General features: G+C 41.8%; 2 protein-coding genes across 2 annotated transcripts; both read right to left on the reverse strand.

Moving 5' to 3' along the window:
- Nucleotides 1-5,798: 5,798 nt before the first annotated feature.
- RPS29 (ribosomal protein S29) lies at nucleotides 5,799-8,288 on the reverse strand. Its single transcript, XM_021668187.2, has 3 exons — nucleotides 8,169-8,288; nucleotides 7,828-7,927; nucleotides 5,799-5,896 (listed from the first exon to the last, which is right to left on the reverse strand). Exons 1-3 carry the CDS (start codon nucleotides 8,228-8,230, stop codon nucleotides 5,888-5,890), a joined length of 171 nt encoding a protein of 56 aa, XP_021523862.1. The 5' UTR covers nucleotides 8,231-8,288; the 3' UTR covers nucleotides 5,799-5,887.
- A 2,303-nt stretch (nucleotides 8,289-10,591) lies between these two features.
- LOC135270399 (14-3-3 protein theta-like) lies at nucleotides 10,592-11,820 on the reverse strand. Its single transcript, XM_064365731.1, is given in 2 exon segments — nucleotides 10,592-11,280; nucleotides 11,282-11,820. Coding segments are annotated over 2 exon segments (738 nt in total). The 5' UTR covers nucleotides 11,702-11,820; the 3' UTR covers nucleotides 10,592-10,962.
- Nucleotides 11,821-16,700: the final 4,880 nt, after the last annotated feature.

The raw sequence follows: 16,700 nt of genomic DNA on the forward strand, positions 1-16,700 counted from the left end.
ATTCCCAGGTAATTTTGTATTTTTAGTAGAGACAGGGTTTCTCCATGTTGATCAGGCAGGTCTTGAACTTCTGACCTCAGGTGATCCACCCACCTCAGCCTCCCAAAGTGCTGGGATTACAGGCATGAGCCGCCATGCCCAGCCCAAAGATAGTTTTTAAGAATGATGTCCTAGCAGAGGTTATGCAAGCAAGCAGGCTGCTTTAAAACTGTCAGAGGCCGGGCACAGTGGCTCATGCCTTGATACAATCTGGCTCTGTGTCCCCACCCAAATCTCATCTTGAATGGTACTCCCATAATCCCCACATGTTGTGAGAGGGACCCAGTGGGAGATAATTGAATCATGGGGGCAGTTTCCCCCATACTTTCTCGTGGTAGTGAATACGTATCATGGGAACTGATGGTTTTATAAGGGATTTAAGCTTTTATGTCTTCCTCATTTCTCTCTTGCCACTGTCATGTAAGAAGTGCCTTTCACCTTCCACCATGATTGTGAGGCATCCCCAGCCACATGGAACTGTGAGTCCAATAAACCTATTTTTTTCCCAGTCTTGGGTATGTCTTTATCAGCAGTGTGAAAACGAGCTAATACATGCCTATGATCCCAGCACTTTGGGAGGCTGAGATGGGAGGATCCCTTGAGGTCTGGCAAACATGATGAAACCCCATTTCTACAAAAATTGGCTGGGCATGGTAGCAGGCACCTGTAATCCCAGCCACTCCAGAGGCTGAAGCAAGAGAATTGCTTGAACCTGGGAGGTGGAGGTTGCAGTGAGCTGAGATTGCGCCACTGCATTCCAACCTGGGCAACAAAACAAGACTTCATCTCTAAAACAATAAATAAATAAAATTTAAAAAAATAAAACTGTTGGGGCATTAGCCACACAAACAGCTGTCCAAAGACCAGGATCTCTGTTTTTTGTTGTTTTTGTTTTTCCAGTTTTATTGGTTTTGTTTAAATCCCAATAAAACAAGAACATTCAGTGTCTATTTACTTTCTGCACTGTGCAGGCTGGCACTGGCATTGGTGCCTCTGATGACCACCTGGGCTGCTCTTTCTAAGATGGCTTTGCAGGGAACATCATGAATGATCTCAGCACAGTTAAGATTTGTTGCACACCAGCAGTACTTCCAGCTCCTTAATGTTGTGGACCAGGAACTTCCGGAAGCCACTGGGCAGTATGTGCGTTATCTTTTTGTTGCTCCCACAACCAATGTTGGGCATTGATCGGGCCCTTCAACCTTCTATGAACCCTGCTGTCAATACCTCTGTGTTTCCACCAGTTACACTTAATTTTGACATGTCAGTCTGACTGGTGCCCAGTGAACTTTTTGGGCCTCTTTTTGATGACCTTGGGCTTCAGGAGGGGTCTGAGGGTGGCCATGATGGAGGAGATGGCTGCCACCTCCATAGGCAGCACCAAGGAAGAGAGCTCAGTTCTTTCTGTAATGGTAAAAGAGATCCCATAAAAAGTGAAGAAGCAATGATGCCCAACCAAATTTAATAATTTTTTACTGCATGGCTGCCCTGTGAAACATGGTATGTCACTGTCAGGATCTAGATTGAGTGGAATTAATTTGGAGAACGAAGATCACTCTAAATCATGTCTTAGAGAAACAGTTGAAATAATCAGAGATGGTTATACTAGGAAAACATGAGAGCCTTCATGCCTAAATATTTAGCCCCCACAACCTTTTTTTTTTTTTTTTTTTTTTGCAGAGATTAGGCTTATTGTGTACAGGACAACATAGAATTAATATCAATGAGTATCAGTCAAAATCAGTAGAAATCATAACAATCTAAGAAAAAAACTTACTATCAAAGCAATCTAAAAATAGAATGAGCTGTTTTAGGAGGAGCAGAAGCCTCACTAGCAATACTGGTACCAGGGACATTATATACTGCAGTCTCTGGATACTCAATCTCTAAATGAGTCTTAATCAGACACTGCTACAAATCAAATCACAAATCACATCACCCAAAGTCAAACACTACTAATATAATGACGTTTCCTTCTGATTTCTTTTCCCTGTGCACTTGTTTTTTAACATAGTAAAATTGTAGCACATACTACAATTTTTAACTTTTTATTACAAATTATTTCTTTCGACAATTTTGTTGACTACCAATATTTACCAAAGCTTTCACTTTTGTTTTGTTTTTTGCATTTTGGGGTTTTTTTTTGAGACAGGGTCTCACTCTGTCTCCCAGGCTGGAGTGTAGTGGCATGATCTCAACTCACTGCAACCTCCGCTTCCCAGGTTCAAGTGATTCTCGTCCCTCAGCCTCCCAAGTAGCTGGGATTACAGGCACATGCCACCACACTCAATTTTTGTATTTTTAACAGAAACAGGGTTTTACCATGTTGACCAGGCTGGTCTCGAACTCCTGGCCTCATGATCTACCCGCCTTGGCCGTCCAAAATGCTGGGATTATAGGCGTGAGCCACCACACCCAGCCAGCTTTCACTTTTTGTTTAACATTTACCGTTTAGAGATAACAGCAGTTTTCAAGACATACTACCTGGTTGAATCTCACTTACTAGCTATTCAATCTTGGAGAAGTTACTCATTCGTTGTGCCTCAGTCACCTCATTTGTAAAATGGGGACTCTACCTCAGGGAGTTGTTGTATTAAAGGAGATTCGAGAGCGAAAATGTTTGTGTCCCCCATAAAATCCACATGTTGAAACCCTAGCTTGTGGGTTCTAGGAGGTAGGGCATTTTGGAAAGAGATTAGGTCATGAGAGGTCAACCCTCATGGGATTAGTGCTCTTATAAAATAAGGCCAAGAAAGCTCATTTGCCCTAACCACCATGTAAGGACACAATGAGAAAGCACCTACCAGCACCTTGATCTTGGACTTCCCAGCCTCCAAAACTGTGAGAAATAAATGTGCTATTTAAGTCACTCAGACTACTGGATTTTGTTACAGTGGCCCAAAAACACTAAGACAGAACCTAAACCTAAGAATATGTCCTCTGCCAGAGTGGTGGCTCACATGTGTAGACCCAGCACTCTGGGAGGCCAAGACAGGAGGATCACTAGAGGCCAGCAGTTTAAAACCAACCTGGGCAACACTGCAAGACCCTGTCCCTACAATAAATTTTTAAAAAAGGAAGAATATATCCTCTATGTACCAATGGTTGTTTGGGCCTCTCCTATAGCCCCTATCATCTTTTGCCATCAATACTTATCGAACTTTTACTAGGTAATTTAAATTCCCCAACAAATGAGGACCTATTAATCAAGGCATCTTGCTATATGTGCTTGCTGTGCATGCAAATATGAAAGGAAACATTTACTCCTGCCCTCAAGCAACTAAGTGATCTTTGGGGATAAGAGATGCACAGTCCTTTAACCTTACAAGTAAGTGTGTTGTGGATATTAAGAGCATAAGCACTGATGTCAGACAGACCCAGTTCCAGTCGTTTTGTCTCTTTCTTTGGGAGACCTTGGGGAAATTACTTAATCTCTAGGCCTCAGTTTCCTCAGCTATGTAATGATAGTATCTACTAAAAAGTACTCTAAGACTTGAGAAAGGTAATGTACATAAAGCACTTAGCATGTCTGGCACGTAACAAATTTTAAAACAAAATATCAAGCATCATTCAACCCCTAATAGAGAAGCCAGACCACCTATCCACAGCAGCCTTCCCACTCATTACCACCATGTACACACAGGGATAGGACTGGCTAGGGAGTGTTTCCCTTCCATTACCTAAGACACTGCACATCTCTTACAGAATTTACACCAGGCCATCACACTAGACCAGAGCCCAGCTCATTCAAGAGACTCTCACAACCAAATCAAACACATCTCACACCCTTATTGACCTAACTCACCACTACATATGTAAGCTTCTCTCATCATCTCCCAAACTTTTTTTTTTTTGAGACGTAGTTTCGCTCATTGCCCAGGCTGGAGTGCGATGGTGTGATCTCGGCTCACCACCACCTCTGCCTCCCGGGTTCAAGCAATTTTCCTGCTTCAGTGTCCTTAGTAGCTGGGATTACAGGCACGAACCACCATGCCTAGCCTTCCCAAACTTTTTTTACAGTTGCTTAGCTGACACAGCTTCTCATCCAACCTATCTGCAATACCAGCTCATCCCATTACCAATAAATCTTTTCTACACCTTCAACCTCATCTCTCAGTATTCTTGTCACCTCCTTACCCAGACTGAAACCTACCTCTTTCCTAGACATTTCCCCAACACCAACTGTAATTTATCATCACATACTCCTGGGGTTCAAGGTTAGCATAGGTGGATTTACTATGAAGCTTATGAAACTCAAGCTACAGTATCCCTAACTTCTGCAAGCTCCTTCTAAGGGAATTATATTAGAAATGTGTTCAATCTTCTATTTTCAAAAACTTGGCGGCCAGGTGCGGTGGCTCACGCCTGTAATCCTAGCACTTTCGGAGGCTGAGGCAGGTGGATCACCTGAGGTCAGGAGTTCAAGAGCAGCATGGCCAACATGGCGAAACCCCACCTCTACTAAAAATACAAAAAATTAGCCGGGGATGGTGGCAGACGTCTGTAATCCCAGCTACCCGGCAGGCTGAGGCAGGAGAATCACTTGTACCAGGGAGGCAGAGGTTGCAGTGAGCCAAGATTGTGCCACTGCACTCCAGCCTGGGCAACAGAGCAAGACTCAGTCTAAATATAAATTAAAAAAAAAAAAAATTCAGACCAAGCCGGACAGCACAGTAATACCTCGCCTCTGCAAAAGTAAGTTTCCAAATGGATACTCATCTCACAATATCTAACTATAACCTACAAGGGTAATACAGACCCTGGCCAACTTTCTTACTCTTCAGCCACAACTTTGCTATTTCTCTAATTCATCCAGGAATTCTCTTCCCCACAGAAACTATGCTGTAACCTCTGCCTATTAAGTTCATAACCCAAATGTAATAAGCATGGCTTTCTTCTCTGACCTCATCCAGCACATATACCTTTTACCCTGCTTTTCTTCAAATAATGCACATTATCACATATTGCCGCTCTACCAGCGTATACATTCAATTGAGAACTTTTCATTCACTACAGAATTCAGCGTCTGGCATACAGAAACTCAAGCATTTGTACAATTGTTGTCCACAAGTGGTAGAACAGTACTTCTCAAACTTGGATCACATAGGGGCTCCTGCTCAAACAGACCAATTCAGGAGGCACAGAGTATACTCCAACAGGGCATTTTTAATAGGCTTCCAGACGATAAGTCCCAAGAACTTTCACCTAATTTCATTTATTCCATCTCATGTTGTCACCTGCATTACCAAGGTTAAAGCAACCACATTACACCTAGACTTCACCTTTTACTGGGTCCCTCAGTAAATGTCTTTCAGTACCATTATTTCTTTTACAACCTGCACAACCCCTCCAAATGCTCCAAACTGACTGCTTTTCTCTACAAATAACCACACACAGACAGACTTGAGACCCTGTATCTATTCAAAAGTGTTACATATACACACATACAAAGTTCTTTAAAATTTTCTTTATTCTATAGAGACAAGGTCTCACCATGTTGCCCGGGTCGGTCTGGGCTCAAGCAATCCTCCCACTCTATGCTCCCGAAGTGCTGGGATTACAGGCATGAAACTGCCACATGTTTTTCAAAGCATAAAAATAAAACTGGCATTTACCGGTGTACTGGCACGAACAGTTTTATATAACTCAGGGAAAATAAGCCATTGAGACAAGTCTATTGAGAAAGTAATAAAATATTAATTTTTATAATATTTCTAAAGCCAATTAACTATTCCAGTCACATTAAAAGACTCATAAACTGAAGGGTTTTTAAAACTGTTTATTTTATGTACAAAGAACTATCATGGTTTTTCATGGCAGATGTCTTGGACAATCCTTTGAAGATCATTTAGTCCAACTGAAAAAAAAAAAACCGGTAAGAAATTATTTCAAAATGCTTTAAATCTCTACTTTTCACAAAAACTGGCTCATTATAGAATGTTTAAATGGACATTTGACCCACCCAAACTAACTACACCAGGATCTACATAGTTTAAATATTAACTGAATGCGTACTCCACAAACATCAACTATGTTTTAGAATGATTTTTAGTAATGCTATTCCCGCTTCTTTCCTCAAAATGTTTCCCAAAACAAAACACTACTAAATAAATCTTTATGAAATGCACGGGTTAGTTGTTCAGCAGGCAACTAAAATTACACAGTTCATTTTTGTTTTTTGAGACAGTCTCACTGTCTCCCAGACTGGAATGCAGTGGAGCCATCTCCACTCACTGCAGCCTCGGCCTCCTGGGTTCAAGTGATTCTCCCACCTCAGCCTCCTGAGTAGCTGAGACCACAGGCCCAGGCAATCATACAAAGGTAATTTTTGTAGACACAGGTTTTCACCATGTTGGCCAGGCTTGTCGCTTAAATCCTGGACTCAAGCGATCCACCCACCTCGTCGACCTCCCAAAGTGCTGGGATTTCAGATGTAAGGCACTGCGCCTGGCCCACAATTTATCTAGGACACAGATCTAGGGAGTGGGCCAAGGTCCATTTTCTTCGGTGTGATATACTACCTCCCAAATGAATAATGTGAACCTCCTAATTTTAACAGGAAGCATACACTGATAAAGTATTTGCTCAACACTACCAAGTCTGAGTTTACAGGTACTTTCTGTCCCTGTTGCACTGCAGAATTCATATTAACAATTTGCAACAGACAGGGCGTGGTGGCTCACGTCTGTAATCCCAGCACTTTGAGAGACCAAGGCAGGCAGATCATCTGAGGTCAGGAGTACAAGACCAGCCTGGCCGACATGGTGAAACCCATCTCCACAAAAAATAAAAGGCCGCGCGTGGTGGCAGATGCCTATAATCCCAGCTACTCGGGAGGCTAAGGCAGGAGAATCGCTTGAATTCGGGACGGGGAGGTTTCAGGGAGCTGAGATCGCGCCACTGCACTCCAGCCTGGGCAACACAGTGAGATCCTGTTTCAAAAAAAAAAATAACATCATTACAGAACACGACCATAAAAATTATCTATTTTTAACAAGTAGGTACTATTCAATACAAAATAATTAAGAATCAGAAAGCTGGTGATTTTATCTCAAGAGCCAATTATAAATTCGTTTCTCACCTAAAAAAAAAACCAAACTACAATTTACATGACTTTTAGAAGCCAAAAGTCTCATATAAACATTAACTTGATCAAGTGATAGAACCACTAAATGGCAGATCCTCGTTTGCTGAATCTTAACAATGTCTTTCTGGCTCCAAACCTCAAGTTCATTCCAGTATATGACATTATCAAACATTTTTCGGTCAGTGGTTAATACATATATTTGGTTAGAAAATATCTAGGTATTGCTGCGCGTGGTGACTCGCGCCTATAATCCCAGCTACTCCGGACGCTGTGGCAGGAGAATTGCTTGAACCCACTGTGGGTTCAAGGGGTTGCAGTAAGCCAAAACTTGAACACTACTGCACTCACTCTGTCTTACAGGTACTTTCAGGACCGATAAGTAAAACAATTTTAGTGGCTTCTGTAAAGTGAGTAATTTCACCCAACACAATACATGGCACCTAAAACTGGCTAAGCTATCTAAGTAAAAAAGGGGGTAGGAAAGACTAAGTCCTTCACCTCCCCATTCTATTAATGTGACTGCCCAAACCATCAACACTGTCACCAGCTACCAACTACAAAAGAACAAAAGCTCTGGGTCGAATGCTCAGAATTACCACCCGAGGGAAGATCTGTCGGTTGTCTTCCGCAGAAAAAATTAAGAACCACCACGACCTTCTCCCCCAACGGAAACAACATGCAGTACGCCCGCGGACGCCTACCTTAATGAAACCTATATCCTTTGCGTACTGACGGAAACACTGGCGGCACATATTGAGACCATATTTCCGGATCAAACCGTGCCGGTTTGAACAGACTCGACTGTAAAAAAAAAAGAAGAGACAGCAGTTTTGCAGGTCACAGAAATTACAAGACTCTGCACTCAGACGGCCACTACCCGCTTCCCAGGACTTCCCGGCCCCAGCACAGGCCTGTAATGGCGGCACGAGCGGCTTCCAGTCAGCCTGCTCCCTAGTGCAGCCCGTGGCCTCCTCTACTTGAGATTTTAAGCAGCTCAGCGACCTAGGGCAACGTTTCCCTAAAATCATGGGCTATTTCTCACCAAGAGCGAGAACCCTGGCCGAATTTTCGCGGGTGGCTCCAGTACAGCTGCTGGTGACCCATCTTGCTCTCAGAAAGGCAACGAGGGAAAAGGAAGGAGCTACTCTACGCATGCGCTCTTCAATTTGAGACAGTTTACCCAGAATGCAATGCTCAAAGGAACGCGTGCGCAGTGTGGTCAGGTTATTTCGCGAAGGGAAATGAAATCTTGGAGGCGTTGTGCGCCGGCCCAGTTGATGACGTCACTACAACACAGCTTCTAGTGCTATTTTGCGCCGCTACTAGACCGCCGGACGCGGTGGCGCGTGTCTGTAGTCCCAGCTATTCGGGAGGCTGAGGCTGGAGGATCTCTTGAGTCCAGGAGTTCTGGGCTGTAGTGCGCTATGCCGATCGGGTGTCCGCACTAAGTTCGGCATCAATATGGTGACCTCCCGGGAGCGGGGGACCACCAGGTTGCCTAAGGAGGGGTGAACCGGCCCAGGTCGGAAACGGAGCAGGTCAAAACTCCCGTGCTGATCAGTAGTGGGATCGCGCCTGTGAATAGCCACTGCACTCCAGCCTGGGCAACATAGCGAGACCCTGTCTCTTTTTGAGTAAATACGTTAATTTTGAACTCTCAAGAAATGAATGTTCTCAGTCTCTTTTATTGATTAAACCTTTTACTTTCTTTTAATTAAAACGTACACTTGGGAAAGGATTTTTTTTAATCGACTCACCAGTGACACCTACTGGAATAAATGTACAAAACAACTTAAAATCAGCTGTAATAATCGCGAATCAACGGTAGGGTTTGCTTTTATTTTGTTAAATATAGTACGTTTTCAAATTTATTTTTTTGGCACACTCTTCCAAGAAATACATCTACACCATTCCAGAAAAAAAAAAAGATATTCTTTGGCATTTAGTGTATTTAATTCTTAAAGGTAATTGGCTGAATTTAAAGTAATAAACAAGTAATGTGCAGTGTATGTTGCTTTGACCAGATAATTTGGTGACAACTAATGAAAAGCAAATGCAAAAAAACAAATGCCAGTAAACGAATTTCTGCTGAAAGATGCCTAAATAATGCCTCCAGATAAAACTGCTCTGAAATCAAAGATTTAACTAGATTTATAAAATGTAGCACATGGTGCAACAATTCAAGAAATCTTTACATATAAACTCTTAATTGAATTACAACACTTCTTTAAGGTATATTATGTCAGGGTTCCAGTGGGGTACCCCAACCCAATCATTAAGTTAGGCATTGCATTATATGATTAAGGAAGGAGGGGAGTCAGAGATTTATAAACTAGATACAGGGTTTCTGTGTCTCAGCTTTGGAGCTCCCCTCCCTCTGTCCCTGTACAGCAGAGCTACTTCTTTCTTTCTTCCCCCTTCTTTCTTGCCTATTAAACTCCTTGCTCCTTAAAACTAAAAAATAAATACAAATAATAAATAAATAAATAAACTGGATGTAACTTGTTTCTTGCCCTCAAAATTTTTTTTTTTTTAGTTTTAAAATGTCCACTTTATTCCATATAACACTTAACTAGATATCATTTACATCTGAAGAAGAGCTGGCCCATGAGACTGATCTATAGTAAAAACACTCTAAGAAATGCAGTCCAATTTTATACATTTCCAGGCATCCCTAGACAAGTGTGTCACAATGCACAATGCAGAAATATAGGTATCACTACTACATTTTACATAAAAGGGAAGTATCAATAAACTAGAAAGTAGTAAATTCACCTGTCCCTTAAAATATAGGTATGCAATTGTTACAAAGCCATAGTAAATGGTTTATAAAATGTAATTTTATTTTATGTTACTCTGCTGTTACATAGGGCATAACATTTTCACAAGGCTTTTTTGGGACTACAGTCAATGATTAGCAACACACAATAGTGGTCCAACTCTCTAAATAACAATCACTAGACAAACTGGACAGCCTCTCACATGTGCACAAATCTGCATGGAAAAGTACTAAAGTTTTAGACTTGGACTTGTGTACTTTATTTCCCCTTTCTGGTGGATTAAGAAATGACATGCACTTTAATTTGCCAAAAGCAATGCTTGTATTCTGGCAGCAACATGCTACTTCTATTACATAGTAAAGTGAATACCAGAACTACAAAGGCAGGAGGTGTAAGTGAATTTTTATTGGGAAGGTAGGTTGTCAACTTAAACAGCAGCAAATAAAGAGTGAATAAGGAAACTCCCTGTTGCCACAGATACACATGACCTCCTTATGTGACACAGGACGCATTTCAATTTGTTACCCCTAGCCAGAAACGGCAAGTGCTTTTCCATTCAGTCTAATACTTCTGGATTCCTACTAAAAAGGAATACATTAAGAGCATGGAAAAGTTGCTTATTGAAGGAAACCCCCGAAAGAGTAAGGGAGGAAATGTAGAAATTAAGAAGTTATGTGGAACACTCTTCAAATTTTAATTAACTACATTTTCATATCTTCACAGTAATACAAAACACAGTCACTTGCAGAACTGGTTCAGATTACTTAAATACCAAATACATTTTTAGTCCTCTACATAAGTGTTTGGAAGTTACTTATGTTTATATGAAATGAAGCTATTAATACTTTTCTACAGCAGTAATTGCACACCAGGAAGGCCAAGACAAACACAAATCAAGGAATGAAGTTTTCCCAAAGCTGCAGTGTGAAAAGACTATAAACAGTTGATTCCATACACATGAATGGGTTTCTTTGCTATAGGAAATCCAAGTGGAATAAGGAATGGAGATGTGTAAAAAGGTTTCTTGAAGGAAAGAGGATGACACCCTGTATGGATTTAGTTTTCAGCCCCTTCTGCTGCATCACATTCTTCTCCTGCACTGTCTGATGTCCAAAGTGTTAGGTTGTCTCTAAGCAACTGCATGATGAGAGTGCTGTCTTTGTATGAGTCTTCATTCAGTGTATCAAGTTCAGCAATGGCCTCATCAAAAGCCGTTTTAGCCAGCGTGCAGGCAAGCTCTGGGTTATTAAGAATCTCATAGTAAAATACAGAAAAGTTAAGAGCAAGCCCCAGGCGGATTGGGTGTGTGGGTTGCATCTCCTTCTTGCTTATATCAAATGCCTCTTGGTAAGCTCCTTGGGAATTATCTATCGTTTAGTTTTCGATCATCACCACATGCAACTTCAGCAAGGTACCGGAAGTAATCACCCTTCATTTTCAGATAGAAGACCTTACTCTCTGGATTAGTTGCATTGGCTATTAAGTATTTATCCAACAACTCCAGGAGCGTGGTGCAGATGGATCTCAACTCGGACTCCACTTTCTCCTGATAGTCCTTAATCAGCTGCAACTTGTTGTCGGAGGTGTCAGTCTTCTGCTCGATGCTCGAGATGACCCTCCAGGCGGACCTGCGGCCCCCGACCACGTTCTTGTAGGCCACGGAGAGCAGGTTGCGCTCCTCGTTGGACAGCTCGGCGCCCTGCTCGGTCACTGCCTTCATGCAGGTGGCCATGTCGTCGTAGCGCTCGGCCTGCTCGGCCAGCTTGGCCTTCTGGATCAGCTCCGTCTTCTCCATGGCGGGCGCGGGGCCGAGGCCGGGGCGAAGGGCGAGGAGAGCTAGGCGAGCGCCGACCCGGAGCGGGAGGAGACTCAAGAGCTTCACGTCTCCGCGGCCGCGACATGAGTCCAAAATTTTCTAATCTAATGTACTGTGAAAAACAGGATTATCTCCAAAACCCCTTCCTTCAACGTTTGTACACCAACATGTATACAACTAAGGAAAATATTCTGTGTTCATGATGGGTGTGCTCATGAAGTATGAGAGGACCAAAGAAGATAAATTAATTCCAGCTTGAGGTACATATGAGAGACCTTTGAGGGAGCACTTGATAGAGCAGAATGCCTGGTGAAAGGAGGAGCTTGAGCCAAGAGTTTGGGTAAGGTGAACAACTTTGTGTAACTAGAGTAGAAGACGCACAAAAGGCCTAGTGATAGGAATGAAGAGATATTTTATTTTAAAGCCTCATTGGGCAAGACCCAATGTCAAGCTTCTACAACTTTCCTATAATTTATATCAGTCACTAATGTGTGGTTTCCAAAAGGCATCTGCCTCTCAAAAGCTAATCTAACATTTGTCCACAATTTCTCAGGCCTCTCCTGGTTGGTCTCCATAATATTTAAAAGATTACAGTGGTTCTGAGATCAATTACATAAATATTTTTAGTACCCTGATATATAATCCTTTGGGCCTAAAAAGTGTATTCATTTAGGAGAGAGAGAAAAAAAGACAAATGAGAAGCAATTAGTTGCACTATGTTCAATCTTTTTCTCGGCTCACTGCAAACTCTACCACCTGGGTTCAAGTAATTCTCCTGCCTCAGCCTCCCAAGCAGCTGGGATTACAGGGATGCACCACCACGCCAGGCTAATTTTGTATTTTTAGTAGAGATAGGGTTTCTCCATGTTGGTCAGGCTGGTCTCCAACTCCTGACACCAGGTGATCCACCTGCCTGGGCCTCTCAAAGTACTGGGATTACAGGTGTTAGCCACAGCACCTGGCCCAACAATCTTAAACTATCTGAATACTTAAGTAATGCTTAATGTCTATTCTAGTCTATAGATTACTCTTCTTGATAGAGATATCGCAAAAGTACATACTTCCTTTCAGTTTTAAGATAATGTGACATCATCTATCCCAAACAATGGAATCATCCATTTCTTTTTCAATAAACTGAGAACACAGCTTTAAAAGTTCATTTTAACTCACTGTTTATCAAGAGGTTTTATGGGTTTCTTTTTTCTTTTTTTTTTTGAGATGGAGTCTTGCTCTGTTGCTCAGGCTGGAGTGCAGTGGCACCATCTTGACTCACTGCAACCTCTACCTCCTGAGTTCAAAGGTTTCTCCTGCTTCAGCATCCCAAATTGCTGAGACTGCAGGCACATGCCACCACACCTGGCTAATTTTTTATATATTTGGTAGAGACGGGGTTTCACCATGTTGGCTAGGCTGGTCTCAAACTCCTGACCCCAAGTGATCTGCCCACATCAGCCTCCCAAACTGCTGGGATTACAGGCATGAGCCACCACACCTGGCCTAAGAGATTTTATCTTAATCCTGTAGTCTTCTTACAGTTTCTTAATTCTGTTTTGTATGTGACTTTGAAATTTTCCTTCTTTTAGAACACATTTTCCCCTAATAGGATATTTCTTGGGTTTAGATTCTTTCTTTTTTAAAAAACGTACAATGAAGTACAAGAAAAAGAAAAAAAAACTGCCATAATGTCCTTGCCCAGATAACCCTACTAATATTTTCCTTTTGAAAAAATAAAAGTAATATACATATAAGATTGAAGCATTCTAACACTAAAGAGTATAGATCTTATTTTTTAAGTCAATTGGATTAATATGCATGTTAAGACACTAATATTCAAGATGTCTCCAATTTTCTTTCTCCAATTATTCTTACAATCATCTGTGATCATCCATGCAGAATTTAATCATTTAAAAACCTGCATCTGCTGGGTGCGGTGGCTCACTCCTGTAATCCCAGCACTTTGGGAGGCCGAGGCGGGTGGATCACAAGGTCAGGAGATTGAGACCATCCTGGCTAACACCGTGAAACCCCATCTCTACTAAAAATACAAAAAATTAGTCAGGCATGGTGGCACTCGCCTGTAGTCCCAGCTTATTCGGGAGGCTGAGGCAAGAGAATCACTTGAACCCCAGAGGTCAAGGTTGCAGTGAGCCAAGATTGCACCACTGCACTCCAGCCTGGGCGACAGAGCAACACTCTGTCTCAAAAAAAAAAAAAAAACCTGCATCTTAGGTGTACACACTGCTGATGGGAATGTAAATTAGTTCAGCACTGTGGAAAGCAGTTTGGGGATTTCTTAGATAACTTAAAACAGACTGCCATTTGATCTAGCAATCCCATTACTGGATATATACCCAAAAGAATATAAATCATTCCACATTAAAGACACATGAATGTGTATGTTCACAGCAGCACTTCACAATAGCAAAGACATTAAATCAACCTAAATAGCAATTTTTTAGGGAACAGTAGACTAGATAAAGAAAATGTGGTACATATACACTATGGAATGCTACACAGCCATAGAAAAGAACAAGATCATGTCCTGTGCAACAACATGGATGGAGCTGGAGACTATTATCCTAAGCAAACTAACATGGGAACAGAAAACCAAACACCATGTTCTCATTTATAAGTGAGAGCTAAACACTGAATACACATGGACACAAAGAAAGTAACAGACAGCAGGGTCCACTTGAGCATAGAAGGCGGGAGGAGGGTGAGGACTGTTAAAGTACTACTGGGTACTTAAGCTTATTACCTGAGTGATGAAATAATACATGTAACAAACCCCTGTGACATGCAATTTATCTGTAGAACCAACCTGTACAAATACCCTTGAAACTAAAAGTTAAAAAAAAAAAAAAACTTTTTATCTCTTGAGTTATCTTCAATTTCAGAACCTTTAGAAATAGAATCATACTTTCCTCTAAACTTTACAAAATCTATTTCGCCATAGTCAGAGTCTAAGATACATGTTTTGCATGTTTGGTTATTACAATATGCACACTTCAGTATAGTTGGTTCGAATTAGGTTTGTTTGTTTGTTTGTTTGTTTTTGAGACACAGTCTCACTCTGTAACCCAGGCTAGAGTGCAGTGGCGCCATCTTGGCTCACTGCAACCCCCACCTCCAGGGCTTAAGCGAGTCTTCTGCCTTAGTCTCCCGGGTAGCTGCGATTACAGGCATGAGCCACCATTCTCAGCTAATTTTTATCTTTTTAGTAGAGATGGGGTTTTGCCATGTTGGCCAGGCTGGTCTCAAACTCCTGGCCTCAAGTAATCTTCCTGCCTTGGCCTCCCAAAGTGCTGGCGTCATCCGCCCCGCCCGACCAGAATTAGACCTTTATTAATAATTATTAACCCTTCAAATAAGCCCAATTGTTTAATAGTGAGTGTCTGGCCATATCTATTTTAGCAAATATTAATATTTTAATTAACTGTACATATTATGTTTTAAATAAAACATACTTTGGAAAAGGAGACTCAGAAAAAGGAAAAAAAACATACATACATACATGCATACATGCATATATTAAATATATTGTTAAAAGTTAAGTCTTTCTCCAACCCTAGACCCCTATTTTCCCAGTCTTCCTGTCCAAACCAACAAGTTAACAGTTTTTAGGAATTTGGTTTTGCTTCTTTTTTTTTTTGAGACAGAGACTCACTCTGTTGCCCAGGCTGGAGTGCAGTGGTGCGATCTGGGCTCACTGCAACCTCTGCCTCTCAGATTCAAGTGATTCTCCTGCCTCAGCCTCCCAAGCAGCTAGGATTACAGGCGCATGTCACCACACCAGGCTAATTTTTGTATTATTTAGTTGAGGCTGGTCTTGACTCCTGACCTCAGGTGATCCACCCACCTCAGCCTCCAAAGTGCTGGTATTACAGGCGTGAGCTACTGCACCCAGCTGAGGGATGTTTAAGAAAAATTCTGAAGAGCTTTACAGACACACACACATGTATACATATATATGTGTGCATATACATATTGGTATTTATATTTTTATATATTTATCTCTTTTCATTTACACAACAAAATCATACCATACTCAATGTTTCTCACAAATAGATCATAAAGAATATTAGAAGGATATAAAAGTTACAGAGGAATACATAGCACAACAGGGAATTAAGATGAACTGAAACATTCTTGGATGATCTTTTTTTGCATACTTAAATTATATCTATCTACAGGTATATAGATAATAAAGTATGTCTATAAAGTAGGATTTTATAAAGTATGTCTATATATACAGATATTAGTAAAGTATGGCTATGAAATTCTGGAAATACAGCCGCTAGGCCAAAGAATATGAGCTTTTTTTTTTTTTTTTTTCTCTTGAGACGGAGTTTCACTGTTGTTACCCAGACTGGAGTGCAATGGCGCGATCTCGGCTCACCGCAACCTCCGCCTCCTGGGTTCAAGCAATTCTCCTGCCTCAGCCTCCCGAGTAGCTGGGATTACAGGAGCGCACCACCATGCCCAGCTAATTTTTGTATTTTTAGTAGAGACGGGTGTCACCTTGTTGACCAGGATGGTCTCGATCTCTTAACCTCGTGATCCACCCGCCTCGGCCTCCCAAAGTGCTGGGATTATAGGCGTGAGCCACCGCTCCCGGCCAAGAATATGAGCTTTTATAGATATTAACAATGTTCCCGCCGGGTACGGTGGCTCATGCCTGTAATCCCAAGACTTTGGGAAGCCAAGGCAGGCGGACCACTTTAGGTTAGAACTTCGAGACCAGACTGACCAACATGGAGAAACCCTGTTCTTACTAAAAATACAAAAATTAGCCAGGTGTGCTGGCACATGCCTGTAATCCCAGCTACTTGGGAGGCTGAGGCAGGAGAACCACTTGAACCTGGGAGATGGAAGTTGCGGTGAGCCAAGACTGTGCCATTGCACTCCAGCCTGGGCAACAAGAGTGAAACTCCACCTCAAAAAAAAAAAAAAAGTGTTCCCAGTAGAAACTGTAACA

The sequence above is a fragment of the Aotus nancymaae genome, unplaced genomic scaffold (genome assembly GCF_030222135.1).
Source record: "Aotus nancymaae isolate 86718 unplaced genomic scaffold, 86718_ANA_hifiasm-v0.15.2.pri h1tg000062l, whole genome shotgun sequence".
Lineage (NCBI taxonomy): Eukaryota > Metazoa > Chordata > Mammalia > Primates > Aotidae > Aotus > Aotus nancymaae.